We start from the raw sequence: 15,558 nt of genomic DNA, 5'->3' as shown, positions 1-15,558 counted from the left end.
GCGGCCGGGAGAGTCTTGACAGAGTGCATCTGAAGAAAGTCTCTTGTTGTATAAAGTTTCGACTGACAATAGATACATCTCGTGAGGTACAATAAAACAATTCTGCATTCTTGATAAAGCATCTTAGTCGTAAATTAACAAGTTTGGGCATCTGAGGAGACCTCTGGGAGAGCTAGTGTGGGCCAGTGTGTGTGTGTGTCCAGATGTCAGGTGTGGATAACACATGATGGCTACTTGTGGTGTGCATGTCGTGTCCTGATTGGCTGAGTGTTTCTATCTGCATGTGGCATCTAGCTTTGTGGTAATTTTGGGGAATATGCGCCTTTGGCCAAACTTAATTTATTGGGGCAAATTTCCTTGGACCTGTTTGTGGTGCAACAATCTATCTGTGGGATCGATCAGGGTTTTCCCTGGAGGCATGATTATCTTTGGGCTAAGTGAGACACCACCTGTGACCTGTTACTTGATAGGTGTGGGTTGGGGTCGCAGGGCCTGTCTGACCACTTATCTATGACTCTGGGTTGATGGGGAGGTCACCTTGGGTGAATCCGGCAGCAATGATTCAAGTTCATTAGACCTTCTGAAAATAATGTGGGGGTCACTGATATTTTTACTGACATTTTTCCCCATTGTGCATACACTTGTCATAGCATACATCAACATTGTCTTAACTGATATTGACATCGTTATGCGTGCCTAGATCATGGCATACTTTGACATTGTTACTACCGGTGTCAACACTGTTGTGCGGGCATAGATTATAGCATACATTGACATTGCATTTATGGGTATTTGCATTATGCGGGCACAGATTATGGCATACATTTACAATGCACTAGATGGTGGTGAAAAATATCTGCATTACAGCAGTCCATCAGCTGGGGTTTAATACTCAAAGGCAGAGAAGGTCAGCTGTCATATTTTGGAACATTGGAAGTCCGTTATAAATATAAAGTGGTCATCAAAGTTATCTGAGCTTGGTGATGATCAGGCATTGACTTATTCAACAAAAAAACGTAATTAAAATATCCTGTCCAAGATGCCAGGTTCCAGATCTGAAGAAAATCTGCAAGCTAAAACAACTCAAAAGACAAAATGGTTATCACTCCGGAGCTGTCTTGCCTCTAGTAGACCCTGATCTCTTTTAGTTGTTCATACAACCATACAGAGACTTCTATCCAGACTGAATCCATTATGTCAGGCAAGATTTTCCACCCTTTTCTTGCATCACTGAGTTGGACTTTTTGGTTCCTGCGTACTTTCAATATGAATGCCTAAAAGGCTGCATCACCCTTGTGAAAAAAGGTAAATTTCCTTCTTTAAATTCTTTATCTTAAGGTGAAGGAAGATTTTGTCTGGTTCCTAAAGAAGTAAGTGGTCCCTAAAAATTTGAACAAACAGTAGTATCAAATATCCTCTACCTGAATAAATTTGACTTTAAGTTCTACTTGCTTACAATTATGCTTACCAGAAATTTCCTCTGTGGCATCTTTTTCATGGTTCCAGTGTTTAAAGAGTTTACTAGAACGCATCAGGACGCTTAAACTTGATTGGAATACCTTTTAAATTAATGCACCAGGCAAATATGTACTTTGACATGGGAGTTGAATTTCTTATGGCTATAGTTATAAATGGGCCAGAAGAGTTGCTGAGTTTCATGCTAATTTGTTCCCAACCCTTCTTACCTTCCAGAAGTTAGATCTGATTTCTACATTAATCAAACAATCTCATGCCTTAACTGGTTCACAAATTCCTATATTCTGACATAAAGATCCTTGCACACATTAGATGTTAAAAATAGCTCTGTATTGTTAGTTAAAAGTAGACACCCAGATGGTCTCTCGGTTCTCAATTATGGAGCTATTCGCATGGTTAGCATCCACAGAGTAGTCTATAGCTAAATAGTTAGTCTCTTGCATTATAACTGGTTAGCTCAAAAGCGAATAGGCCCTTATGAGGTAGACCAAAGATCCAATTAACTAGAGTGAAAGCAGTCCCTGATGCTCTGATTAGTAATGTCCATATTCCAACAATTTGCAGGGCTGCCATTGTCACCAGTGACATCCAAGCCCTCAAGGTAGCCAATGGCTTCCGGCCTTCTGTTAATACGGTCTATTCATTCAGTGTCTCAGCAGTAGTCTTCAGCAGCACCACTGGCATTAAAGCCTTTCTCGAGTTTGAGGTTTTTGATATTTTAACAGATGACTAATAAGAGGCTTAGGCTGTATCCTGCTGTAGAGTCACCTTTACCTCTTTTTGTCCTCCAACTGAATTTTGAATTGGCCTCATCCTCAAATGGTCTCTCGCCTGATATCTATGTCCGTATTAGATCCACTGACTCCTAATCAGCCTTGAAGATGATGTGCTTCCCTTCGGGATTGTCATTCCCCTAGAGGAACACCACCTACACCTCAAACACCAAAGAATCCTAGAAGGCACACATCACTATCTCTTCAGCATCTTCGACTCTGACATCACCTGCAGCCTCACCAACAAGAGTATCTCCAGTGGATAATATTACTGCCTTCCACAATATGTTGGCTAGAAAGATGACCAAGTTAAACATCTCATTTGACACATTCCAAACAATAGTGTTGGCAGTAATGGAAATACTGTAGATACACTGAGTGCGCTTTTACCACTGGTTTCAAGTTTCCTAGAACTGACTGTAGACAATCTTTAGACACCAGCAAGCAGCTGCGCTTACGCATATGAAGAAATACAAGCCTCAACTTACTTCAAGATCCAGTGTTTCCCAAAAATGACTTGAAAACCGACTTTTCATAATATCATGTCATACATAGACATGCTTTGGCACCCAAAACCTCTGTCTGTAACCCATGACAGGGAGAACAAGAGGATGAACACTGACAGAAAATGTGCAGCACAGCAGCCACTGTGCTGAAAAAAAAATATGTTTGCACGACAGCACTCCTCAGCTGTTATGGAGGAGAAATATGGGATAGGTGGAAAACGTTTTTCCATGACCTGTCAGCCCATTGTACCAAAGACTAAAGAAATGATGTGACAAGATTTGTGTGTCTCCAACCAAGCGATAACTGTAGCTTTTGACACAGCAGAACTAGCAGTGTCTGGTTGTTGTCATGGCATCACTCTCAGATGATCCTTATGGCTAAGACTTAAATTCTGAAACCAGATGCATAGCTGAAGATTCTAAAACTAACCTTCTGTGGCTCTTTTCAGTTTGGTCTGCATACAGAGGAAGCAATGGCAGCCTTGATGAAAAATGAGGCACAAACATAAAGGCAGGCAGTAGGTTTATATGAAAGGAAAAGATTCTAAAACGGTCAATAGAAATATAAGGACACAGGGAGAGTCCAGTCCCCCAGATTCAAGCAATAGGGCTTAATATATCAATAACACAAGAAGGGACCAAAGGGAAAGGCAGTGTCAGACCCACCAGCTGATGCCTCGGGGAGTAACCCCTCGCACCCACTAGGGGATCCTTCTAAAACCGAATTGCCATCCTCCCCCCAACCCACTGTTCAGCACTACTCCGTGGAATGTGGGGGCTGTACTTTCCAGATGGAAGACTGCCTAAAAAAAACAATAGCGGGCAAATGGGTGCTTTCTATTGTCAAGCATGGCTACTCTTTACAATTCAAGGCAAAACCACACCAATTCCGCAACAAAATGGAGCTGATTTCCATCTAGTTAAATGAGGAAAAAAGCAAACACAAGGAGATGATGGACCGAGGGCTGAAACTACAGACACTCACCCCCAGTCACAGATCTGGGTTGAATCCATCATCGTTCTTTAGCTCACTTTGCCACCTCAGTTCAGACCCAGCTATATGCAATCCAGTCTTGACCCTGTGCCTCATGGGATATTTCAGCGCTCCGTCCATCATCTCCTAGTATTTGCTTTCTACGCCTAAGTTGGCAGGGTATGCCCTGATGGGGGTCTCTTGCTCACTTTGCCGCTGGATTCAAGCTAGCCTGGCTGATGAGGGCTGTTAGCCCGCAACCGGTCCCAGGATGCTTGTTTCCGGTCCAGGGATGACATGGCTTGGCAGTTCGGGCTGGACTATTCCCATGAGGCACAGGGTCAAGACTGTTTTGCATATAGCTGTGTCTGAACTGGGGTGGCGAAGTGAGCTAAAGAACGATGATGGATTCAGCCCAGATCTGTGACTGGGGGTGAGTGTCTGAAATGTTTTAGCGCTCCGTCCTTCATCTCCTTTTATTTGCCTAGTTAAATGTGGAGACAGCTGTCTTGTTAAAAAAAAAAAAGCAGTTTAGTCAGTATCTCTTCACTACAAAGGGAAGGGAATGTGCTCCAGATTTTTAGAGCACACTATCACCAGGAAGGCTAAACAGGGGTGAGGCTATCCAAACCTAGGTAGGGCCTAGTGGAACTACGCGAAAAGCCAGATCTTCATCTTCTTGTGGAAGTCAGGAAGTTAACAAAGGGCTCTTTTTGTGCAGGTTTTTCCACAATTTAGAACATATGTAGGCTTGACCCCCAGGTGTGGTTTTCCATATGTGTGGAATATGAGCTAGTAGAAGTCAAGATGAGCTTCGGTGTCTGGGAGGAATGTAAAAGCAGATGTGATTGTTGAGTATGCTGGGCCAGTGTTATGAAGTGTCTTGAAAGTGTGGGTGTGGAGTTTGAAGTGTGCTCATTTGTGTAAGGGGAGCCAATGAAGCTCCGTCAGGTGTTGTGTGGTGTTACGTCAGTGCTGCGTGGAAGGTTTAGAATAATACTCCGCGCTGAGTTCTGAATTGTCTGCAGCCTTATGAGGACTTTCTTATTTTTCACGGCATAGAGGTTGTTCCCGTAGTCCAGCTTGCTTGCGACAAATGTGTATGTGATTGTTTTCCAGGAGCTCATTAGAAGTCATTTGAAAATCCTCCTCAGCATCTTCAGGTATGGATGCATGAAGTAGTGACGGCATTGACTTGGGCAGTCATGTTCAGTTTGATGTCGATACCGATCCAGAGGATCTGAAAGAAACACGTTAGTTAGATTCCTCACCTTAGAATATCCCCAGGCGTCGGGCTGGATCCGGAAAGATTTTTCATCAGCAATAACCCTTGCGCGTCGCTAGGCGTCGTCTGCGGCTCCGCGTCCATCGTTGGCGTCGTGTTTCGGAATGACGTCGTCGAAGTACTTAGATGCCGCCCTCGCGCTCTGACGTCAGTTCTTCTTTTTTCCCCGCCAGACAGCGCCGATCCGGGAAGAGCTTACCCCTTAGTCAATTTTTGACTAAACTTTTTGACTCTTTTTGGTCTTCTGTCGACTCGACTCTGGTGCCGGTAGGATGCCTGGATTTAAAGCCTGAGACTCCTGTCATCGACTGATGTCGGTGACGGACCACCATCGCCGGTGCCTTTACTGCCTGGGGGCCGACCACGACGCAAAGTCGTGCCCCGATTGTCAGGCCTTGACCTCGAAGGCTAGGCGGGAGCGGTCCCGTAAGCTTCTCGAGCTTCGGCACTCTGCTCCGCGCCGCTCACGGTCCCGGTCCAGGAGGAGGTCCAAGGACCGGTCGCGGAGCCGCAGTCACCATCATCGCTCGTCGGGCTCGAAGTCTTCGGGTAAGTCGAAGCGATCAAAGAAGTCCAAGAGGCGACACAGCTCTATGGACTCCCCTCACCGGTCGCGCGACTCGGCCGAGGGTCAGGGTGGTCCCACCCCCGCGGCTCCGTCGGAGCCGCAGGAGCCGCGTCCGTCTCCATACCCCCCGGTCCCTGGGACTGACGCGACTCCGGCGGAGGTCAGTGCCTTCCTCTCGGCCATGAGGGGCCTGGCTCCGCCGTCGACGCCTGCCGGTGCTTTCGGGCCCCGTGGGCTCGACTGGGCGACCTTGCGTGCCGGCGGCTCCGGCGCCGTCGGCGACTTCGGTCCCGACGCCGCAGGTCCCCGAGGGATCCAGGCCTGGATCGCTGTCGGCGCCGGTCGACCTCGCGACGCCTCCTCCGCTGGCACGGCGACGCACCCGACGCGATGGATGAGCGTTTCATCTACCATCCGGCTCCGATGGTGCCTCCTGTTTATCAGGAATCGGATGACGGGGCGACTGGGAGGGGTCTGAGGACCCTATGGCCCTCCAGGGTCAACCTTCACAGGACTGGGCAGACAAACTGAGGGATGCCAGTGGTCTGGACACTTCGCCAGACGCTGGTTTCATCCCTCCTCCGACTGTGGCTTCGGAGGAAGGTGCAGCCTTTTCAGTGGTGCTGCGCAAGGCAGCCGAAGCCCTGGGGCTCGGGGCTCGAGTTGCCTGCTGTGGCCGTGCGGACTAATATCCTCACAGAGGTGCTTCAACCTTCAGCAAGCTCCACAGAGCCTCTGCTGCAGTTCAATGAGGCCCTCATCGACGTTCTACAGGGCACTTGGTCCAAACCCTCCACAGTTCCTCCTGTGGATCGGAACGTGGCCCGGCGCCACCGCCCTGCTCCGGGCGACCCCAGTTTCCTGTCCCAACACCCCACCCAGAGAGCCTGGTTATCCAGGCCTCCACTTCCCAATCCTCCTTCCCGTCCGCTCCTCCGGATCGGGAATCCAAGAGGCTGGAATAGTTCGGAAAGAAACTGTTCTCTTCCCTGAGTTTGGGCCTGTGGTCTTTGAACACCGCTTGCCTCTTGGACCGTTTCTACCACTCTCTGTGGGATGCGGTGGAGGACATGCTGCCACTGTGTCCGGAGGAGGCCCGGACACGTCTCTCCCAGGCACTTGCTGACGGGCGAGATGCAGCGCGACATGCCATACGGTGTGGACTTGACACCACGGACTCGCTGGGTAGGGCGATTTCCACCACGGTGGAGCTCCGGTGCCACGCCTGGCTGAGGTCCACGTCTTTTTCGGGGGATGTCCAAAGTACCCTCATGGATATGCCCTTTGATGGCGCTTGCCTTTTTGGTGAGAAGGCGGATAGTGCGCTGGCTCGTTTTAAGGACTCCCGGGCTACGGCCACGTCCTTGGGTCTCTCGGCCCCACGGCCGCACACTTCCGCCTTCCTCCCCTTTCGTGGCCAAGGAAGGGGCGCCTCCTCACGTCCGCCTAGCCACCGGCCGCAGAACCAACCTGCACACGGTCGCGGACGTGGGTTCCGCCGTGGCGGTTCTAGAGGACAACGCGGTCAGTCCACATCCACCCTGGCAGCATCCGCCTCAAAGCCCTCCTAGTCCGCCATCACCTGCTCCACTGGCGCTCCATCACTTCGGACAGGTGGGTGCTGCAAATCCCTCTCCCTACCCCAACCGGAGCACGTAGTAGTGACGGACGCGTCCCTCCTGGGATGGGGGGGCCACATGGGAGAGGCGGAGATCAGAGGACTCTGGTCTCCGGCGGAGGCTCAACTCCATATCAACCTTTTGGAGCTGAGAGCGATCCGGCTTGCACTGAAAGCCTTCCTTCCCTCTGTCCGGGGAAGTGTCGTGCAGGTGTTCACGGACAACACCACCGCCATGTGGTATTGCAACAAACAGGGCGGGGCGGGGTCGTGGACCCTTTGTCAGGAGGCTCTGCGCCTCTGGACATGGCTGGAACACCAGGGCATCACCCTGGTGGTTCAACATCTGGCGGGCTCTCTGAACGCCAGAGCAGACGAACTCAGCCGCCGGTGCATGATGGATCACGAATGGCGTCTGAACTCGGACGTGGCGCAAGGTCTCTTTCTACAGTGGGGAGAGCCTTGGTTAGATCTATTCACCACCAAAGAGAACGCGCAATGCCAGCAGTTCTGCACGTTGGAATTTCCAAGGCAGCACTCGCTCGGAGACACTTTTCGTCGCGAGTGGAGTTGCGGTCTGTTGTACGCCTTTCCGCCTATACCACTTCTGCCCAGAGTGCTGAAGAAGATCAGGCGCGACCGGGCCTAAGTTATCTTAGTGGCTCCGGATTGGGCACGAAGGTTCTGGTATCCCGAGCTACTCAGTATGTCAATCGATCCCCCGATACGACTGCCTCTTCAGGAGGACCTTCTGTCGCAGCAGCAGGGGACGGTCCTCCACTCGAACCTCTCCAGCCTCCACCTCCATGCGTGGAGATTGAGCGGCGGCAGTTGATGCCATTTGACTTTCCTCCTGAAGTCTGTGATGTCATTCTCGCAGCCAGGCGTCCCTCCACAAAGACGGTATACGCCTGCTGGTGGAACAAATTTGTGGTATGGTGCACAGCAAAGGCTGTGGATCCCCTTTCCGCCCCTCTTTCTGAGGTTCTACTCTTTCTTCTTTCTTTGGCCCAGCAGGGCTCTGCTTTGGGCACCTTGAAAGGTTATCCTGTTGCAATCTCTGCCTTCGTACGGCTTCCTGATCAGCCTTCTCTTTTCAAGTCCCCTGTTGTTTCCCATTTTCTCAAAGGCATTACTCACATGTTCCCTCCTGTCCCCTTCGTAATGCCTCAGTGGGACTTGAATCTTGTTCTGACCTTTCTGATGTGCGCTCCTTTTGAGCCTCTTCACAATTGTCCCATTCGTCTTCTGACCCTGAAAACTGCTTTCCTGGTGGCTATCACCTCGGCTAGACGGGTGAGTGAGCTCCAGGCTCTGTCATCTACGCCTCCCTTTCTTTCTGTTCATCCGGACAAGGTTGTCCTCCGGCCTCGTCCTTCTTTTCTACCGAAAGTGGTGACCCCCCTTTCACATCGGGCAATTTATCACGTTGCCCACCTTCTTTCCGCCTCCGCATCCTTCAAAAGAGGAAGAGAGGCTCCACCGTCTGGACCCACAACGGGCGCTGTCCTTTTATTTGGACCGCACCAAACAGTTCCGGGTGGACGAGCAACTTTTTGTTGGATACGTAGGAGCTAAGAAGGGAAAAGCGGTACACAAACGGACCATCTCACGGTGGTTCGTGTTGTGTATTAAACTTTGTTACTCCTTGGCAAAAAAGGACCCTCCTGTTGGGTTGAGGGCCCATTCCACCCAGGCCACAGCGGCTACTACTGCCCTGGGCCGGGGAGTTCCCTTGCGGGACATCTGTCAGGCGGCGACGTGGGCTTCACTGCACACGTTTGCCAAGCACTTTTGCCTGGACAGCCAAGTCCGGAGAGATGGCTACTTTGGCCGTTCTGTTCTCCAGGACTTTCTGGTGTGATCTTGGTTCGCAGACCCACCACCGGGGTTGGTATTGCTGGGGTATCTATTCTAAGGTGAGGAATCTAACTAACGTGTTTCTTTCAGATGTATCTGTAAGAAACATTAGTTAGTTAGATTCCTCACCGACCCACCCATCCTCCCCGTTCTGCGAACTGACATCTAGGGTTAAGGTTATCCTTTTCAGGGCCCTAGATTTTTTGGCACCAATGTCGGCCTCTTGCATGACTCTGCGTTCCTGGCGCGGAAAGCTATGTACAAGAACTGACGTCAGCGAGCGAGGGCGGCGTCTAAGTACTCTGACGTCATTCCGGCGCACGACGCCAACGACGGACGCGGAGCCGCAGACGACGCCTAGCGACGCGCAAGGCGTATTGCTGACGAAAAATCTTTCCGGATCCAGTCTGACGCCTGGGGATATTCTAAGGTGAGGAATCTAACTAACTAATGTTTCTTACAGATACATCGTTACCGAAGGTAAGTAACTTGTTCTTCTTGGCTTTGGTGATGGTGATGGGGTGGGTGATGGCCCTATCTCTGTTGGCCACCAAGTGGAGCCCCACGTTGAAGTGCGTTTCCTAAAGGTCATGATTTCGCTCATGTCTGTGTTCAGTTTCAGACAGTTGGTCTTCATCGAGTGCGCAATTGCAGTCATGTAGCCATTGAATTTGATCCGGGTACTGGGCGTCTTGTCCGTGAGGGAGAGAATGGATTGTGTGTTGTCTGTGTCAGAGTGGACGTTGATGGGAACATATATGCTATGAAGAGGGTCGGGCTCAGGAAGGATCCTTGCAGAACTCCACAGATGAGGTCACAGGAGATGTACAGTGCCAGGATGACTGACTCCTTCCGCTCAGGATGGAGCAGATCCATTGGAGTGTGTGCCCTTGGATTCCAAAGTTGTGTAGGCATTGGATGAGGATGGTAGGGGAACCGTGGTACCTCCTCATTTAAAGTAAATGCCCAAAGAAGGAATTTATACCAATATTGGATGTTAATTAAACTCAACAAGTGCATCAAAAGTGAATGTTGGCCCTCTTTTGAATCTTCAAGATATGTATTTTCTCATTCCCATTTTCAAAATGCACTGGAAATATCTGAGATTTATTGTAAAAAGAGAACAGTAACAATTTGCAGTGCTGTGTTTTGACCTGCAGTGAGCTCTTTGAACTTCTTTAAAATGCATGGCAATAGTGGCAGACCATATAAGAAGACAAGTGATATATTTGTCCTTACCTAGCTACCTGGCTGATAAAAACCCAGAGCCACGACAAGGTACAACATGATGACGAAAACACAAAATTATTGTTCTCCACCTGGGTTTGCAGATAAAGCTACAACAGTTCAAATCAAAACCTTCTCCATTTTTTTTTTTTTTTGTAGCGGTTTTTTTCATTTTCATAAATTAAGTACTGAAAAATAACAGCAAATACAGTGCTCTGCAAGTCCAGCATGGACCCATATTGAGATACGTACACCAATAACAAAAATCCTAGTGTATAAGAAAAGGAGCAAATAAAGAGAGGGATAAGAAAATAAGCTAGAGAAGGAGCAAAGTAAAGAGAAGGAAAGAAGGAAAGAAAGAAAGAAAGAAAGAAAGAAAGAAAGAAAGAAAGAAAGAAAGAAAGAAAGGGGAAACAGAACTACAAAGCATGCAAGAGAAGGCCGGTCAGGCGAAGCCCAAGTATAGTAATGCGGGGAGAGAAAAGTGGAGGGGTGCAATGATGGTGATGAATAAGAATAAAGATTCAATGCGAGTCAGAGGGGGGCATCCTGCAGAAAAGGGGACCATGTGAGAAGAAAAATAGCTGCTTTGTCTATTAAACTATAAATTTACTTTTCATAAGACGCTGTCTTATACATCTCTGCGAGCCCTTCCTTTTTCAGCGGCAATTGTGGAGAATGCCAATGTTTCAGAATACAGATCTTGGCAGCTGTAAGGGCAGTGACGAGCAAATGACTGACATGGCGGGTCAGCTTGCAAAAATCCAATAAATCCTGGAGGAGAATTAGTGGATCTGAAAGTGGTGAGTGCACATCCACAGATTCCTGGAGCGTAGACCCCACTGCCACCCAGAAAGGGCAAATGGTGGGACAATCCACTAAGACATGAACAATATCACAGGGCGCGTGATCGCATCGCCAGCAGGCACAGTGAGGAAGCACACCTGAAGCTGTGCCAGGGTCAAGTGCCAGCCCTGAAGGATCTCAAAAGGACTGGTCTTCATCCATGCCTCCTGGACTCCCAATTCCAGGGTCTCCAAAAGTTCTGTCTATTCCTCCTCATCATATTCCACCTACAGGCGAGCTTGCCAAGTCGTCCTGAGGCTAGGCTAGCCAATTTTGTACATTTGTACCTGGAGCGATGCTAGACACAACCCTAGGGAAGCCTTTCTTTTGGAAGAGAGAGGTCATCGTTCAGAGAGAAATGTCAACTTCCAATAACTCCCAATTCATTGCCAGACAAATCTCCCTGCTGGGATCCATGGCTTCCTGCATTTCTATTCTCCTGAATGCATTCCGTCCATCACTTATTTGTATACTTTATAGGGAAAACCTGGCAGAAGACAGGCTTTCAGAAAGTGTTCAGCAACATAGGAACATGTGAGAAACTATTGAAGTGTTGTGGGGTCTCTGAACACAGTGAGGAATTTTGCTAATGTTTATGAATTCGGTGAAGATTTGTGTGATGCAAAACGAGAACTATAATTAAGGAATCGTTTTTTATTCCCTGCTTGTTTGCGCATCTGCTGCTGCTCTCTTGAGATGGGTGCCTTTGCAGGACATTTCAAGGGCAGTTACTTGGTCTGCTCTCACATGCTTTCTAGATGTTATTGCCCTAATTCAGGTTCCTGGACTGGAGCTTCATTTTGAAGATTAGGTAATTCAGCATATGTTAAGAATGCCTTCACTATTTTGTGCATATTTGAGGCCCCTTCATCCAAATTTGGTAGGTATTTAGGTAATCGTTTCAAGATAAGGTAAATGAAGAGGTAATAAGATCAATTCGAAGAAAAAGTTTTATATCGTCACTAATGTACATTCTGACAAATAGTGTCTTGCCTATGCAGATTCTTTATTCCCTGGGTAATTTCCCTTGAAGTCCATTAATGTCTGACCCCTACTCTGCTTGAAAATTCTTGAAATTGAGGAGACTGGGCAGAGAGACACTATTAAAGTACTTGGTGCCACCCTACCTACACAACGTTGCACAATGCCACTTCTACTTAAGTGGCACCTCAAGGTACAATGACAATGTGTAAAATGTGTTAGGGTCCCAGCCTGTTGCTGGTTTATTTAAAAGATCAGGAATGTTCACGGGGTACATAGTATTCACTGGAAGCAAAGTTATTGAAGGTGTGTAACATTTTTTTGCACTGCAGCAAAAAGACTGGAGACTAGGAACCAACTGAAAAGTGTAGGCGTCTGCTCATGAATATTGTCTTATTTTTCAATGCCCTCCTCTTGTTTTTTCCAGAGCTTGGACTGGAGTTGGCTGACATAATTTGAATGAACCATCCAGCTGTCTAACTGAAAATGGAAAAGTGTCTGATCATGAAATGAAGTTCAGGAGTATGTGTACTTCTTTGGATAAGGAAACCTTTCTTGTTCAGCAAGCCATTCCATGGACGTCATGCAAAAAGAGAAGTGCCTCATATTGAGACTGGGGTGCCAGCTACTTTTCTTATAGACTCTGGTGTTTTTGGTCATCTTCAGTGTGTTTTTTTTAAATGACAACTAAGATCTAGGAGTTATGGCTAATGGGGTGATGGGGAATGGCCGGCCTCAAAACCTGGAACATTTGTCAGTCAAAGAACTTTTTGTGAGTGCATAGCAGAGGCACAAGGGGGAGACCAATCACCGCACTTAGGTAGACAAGCACACACAACAGATACAGAGCAGCACTCTTTTAAACTGTATATAATCACAAACCGAAAACATACTGAGTTCTTTACATGACCTACTCTTTACTGCTGAAGCAAACATGAGCACTAATCAGCCACAGAGATAAAGAGCCCTTCTTGTTGCTCCATGCATTTTCCCTGGGGCTGCAGATGAGATTGTGTTCTTCCGGAGTAGAACGGTTCCCTCAGAATTTGTCGTTGGAGAACTGGAGGCCATTGTTAAGTAATTAATGAACTGAGGTAGTGCGAGGGAAATAGCTCCCCAACTTTGAATGATGCAAACTTTCTTGTCCACACACAGACCTCTTATAGCAGACCTCCAGTTCGAAGGGGCACACAGTACTGCTTAATGGTCTTATCATTGGTTCAGTGGTAGAGACTTTTTTTCAGGGAGCACTGGCAACCAAATTTACACATCCTAGGCTGGAGAGACTAAAGGTATTCTTGTTGGGTGGTTTATTTTGATCTCTACCCAAACAAGTTACTTTCTCTTCTAGACCCCAAGGACTCGGTTTGAATTAGGCCGGTGAGTGAAAAACTGCTATTAGGGACATGGAGCTATGTTTTTTGAATTCCTCCATGGACACAGCAGATATCCCAGTCCCTGGGTGAGTATGTTATGAAGTGAACTGAAATCCGATCTCAATGGTTCCGTATGTGTGAAAGAGCACTGTTTTTCATTTGCATGGTTGACCACTTTAGTCTTTTCTCTGACAAGAACTAAAGTATGCAGAGGAGTGAAAGATACTTTCAACTTATATGTGAATCACCCAGGATCTTTCATGTTGGGAGACTCAGACAAAAGATTCTGGTTAAAACAGTCAAAGTCAGTAGATTTCGTGCCATCTTGTTAACCTTTTGTAATAATAGTTTTGTTGATTTCCACAGTACATGCACCGCCAATTAAACCATTCCTTATGTGTTTGTTAATTTACTGATGTGTGAATATTTGTAACTATTTTGAGGTTGTAATGGTTTTATTTAGAGACTGTAAAGAAGAGAAACACTTTTATTGATTTCTTTATAATCCCTTGTGTTGTGTTTTTATTGGGCTGGGGCATAGAGGAAGCATTTAAATTATGCCTAACTCAGTAGTTTGTAATTGTTGGTGAACTCAATATGTGTTGATTATTTGCTGTCTCATGCTGTGCAGTCCTGTACTGTTTGTGGCCTCTTCCGAGCTGAAACTCCCCTGTACTGTTTGTGGCCTCTTCCAAGCTGAAACTCTCCTGAGTAAGAGAAACTAGGTTGTTCAGGATGGCCATCTTGTTCTTGAATTGCAGAATGTCAGAATTGAAGTTAGGGCATGCAGATATTGAGTACTCTGATAATTATTATGATGGTTTTGAGTTTTATAAGAGTAAATAAGTACATTTTCTTTACAGCTCTATAGTCCGAAAGTCTTGCATGAAGGATGGAGAAAAAAGACTGGTTACAATATGGGAACCAACAGTTGGCCAAACGATGAGGAAGCCATTGATCCGACTGTAATAATGTCATTGAGCAAACTTTCACCTTTCAGTCACAGTTGACGACTCACCTGGTACCATCAGTGTCTTTCATATTCTCATGTGGTAATGGACACCGATAGCAGATAGGTCAGATTCATCAGATACATAGGCTCAAGATCAGCTGAATGAAGCGTGCCAAACCCTTTCTAGCTATCCTTATATCTGTGTGCAAGTTTCCTTGAATGATACTCAATCCACCGTTCTGACTCCTTCTTGGATGCACTGAGGCTGAAACTGAAGGCTCAGGTCTCTGCCTGGATCCCTCACTCCCCTGTTGCAGGCCAGATCCTGCAGAATTCACCGCATGCTTCTGAGGACTAGCCCCAGGCACCAGTCTCCCTGTCCTAACTAGCACCACTTGTCCCAATTCTTACGATTTTAATTGATCTTTCAGTGATGGCTCACGCACCAAATGAACCCTTCAGTTCCGTAAACCCATAGTACTCCATTTGGGTAATGCTTGCATCCAATTCCATTGTACACATTGCACAATATTTCTATCTAGCTGGTCTACATAGTTCTGGCACCCCCGGGACCAGTCTCAATTATTCTGTATCTTGATTAAAACAACTCCAATTGGTCTTTCAGTGATAGGTAATGTCCCGAAAATACATAGCACTATATTCGGGTAATCCTTGCAATTCAATTCCAATGTACACATTGCACAATTTGTTTTTACTGATTCTAACTATAACTGTAACCATACACTTGTGTCCCCTTTTCTCCCTTTGTTCCCAGCACCAATGCCCCTCGCCAACCATTTTGTATATTTTCTGTACTTTAGACTTTTTGTTTGTTCACCTCTGTAAACCGTGTAAAGCGCTCCGATACCCTCACGGGTCAAGTTCGTGCTCTATAAAACACTAAATAAATAAATAAATAAATAAAATATTTCTATATGATCGCGACTTCTAGCTGCAGATTCCTCACTGTAGAAAATTCCCACAAGCATCGGATTGGATCTGGAAAATCTTGAGCAATACCCCTGCACGATAATGGGTGGCATTGAATGGCTCTGCATTATAGGCATCGTCCGCACCGCATAGGACATGCGCTTTGCCTTTATAGGTGCCACCCCAA

General features: G+C 47.1%; 1 protein-coding gene across 1 annotated transcript in view; it reads left to right on the top strand.

Moving 5' to 3' along the window:
- Positions 1-13,901, top strand: part of LOC146867969 (uncharacterized) — a 503,249-nt gene extending 489,348 nt beyond the window's left edge. The window contains exon 22 of the mRNA XM_085623836.1: positions 12,541-13,901. Coding sequence (XP_085479962.1) covers positions 12,541-12,567 — 27 coding nt within the window. The 3' untranslated portion in view covers positions 12,568-13,901. The remainder of the gene's footprint in view (positions 1-12,540) is intronic.
- The last annotated feature ends 1,657 nt before the right edge of the window (positions 13,902-15,558 follow it).

The sequence above is a fragment of the Triturus cristatus genome, chromosome 1_2 (assembly GCF_964204655.1).
Source record: "Triturus cristatus chromosome 1_2, aTriCri1.1, whole genome shotgun sequence".
Taxonomy (NCBI): Eukaryota; Metazoa; Chordata; class Amphibia; order Caudata; family Salamandridae; genus Triturus; species Triturus cristatus.
Note: the sequence above shows the minus strand (reverse complement) of the source record. Positions and strands in the feature narration are given on the sequence as shown.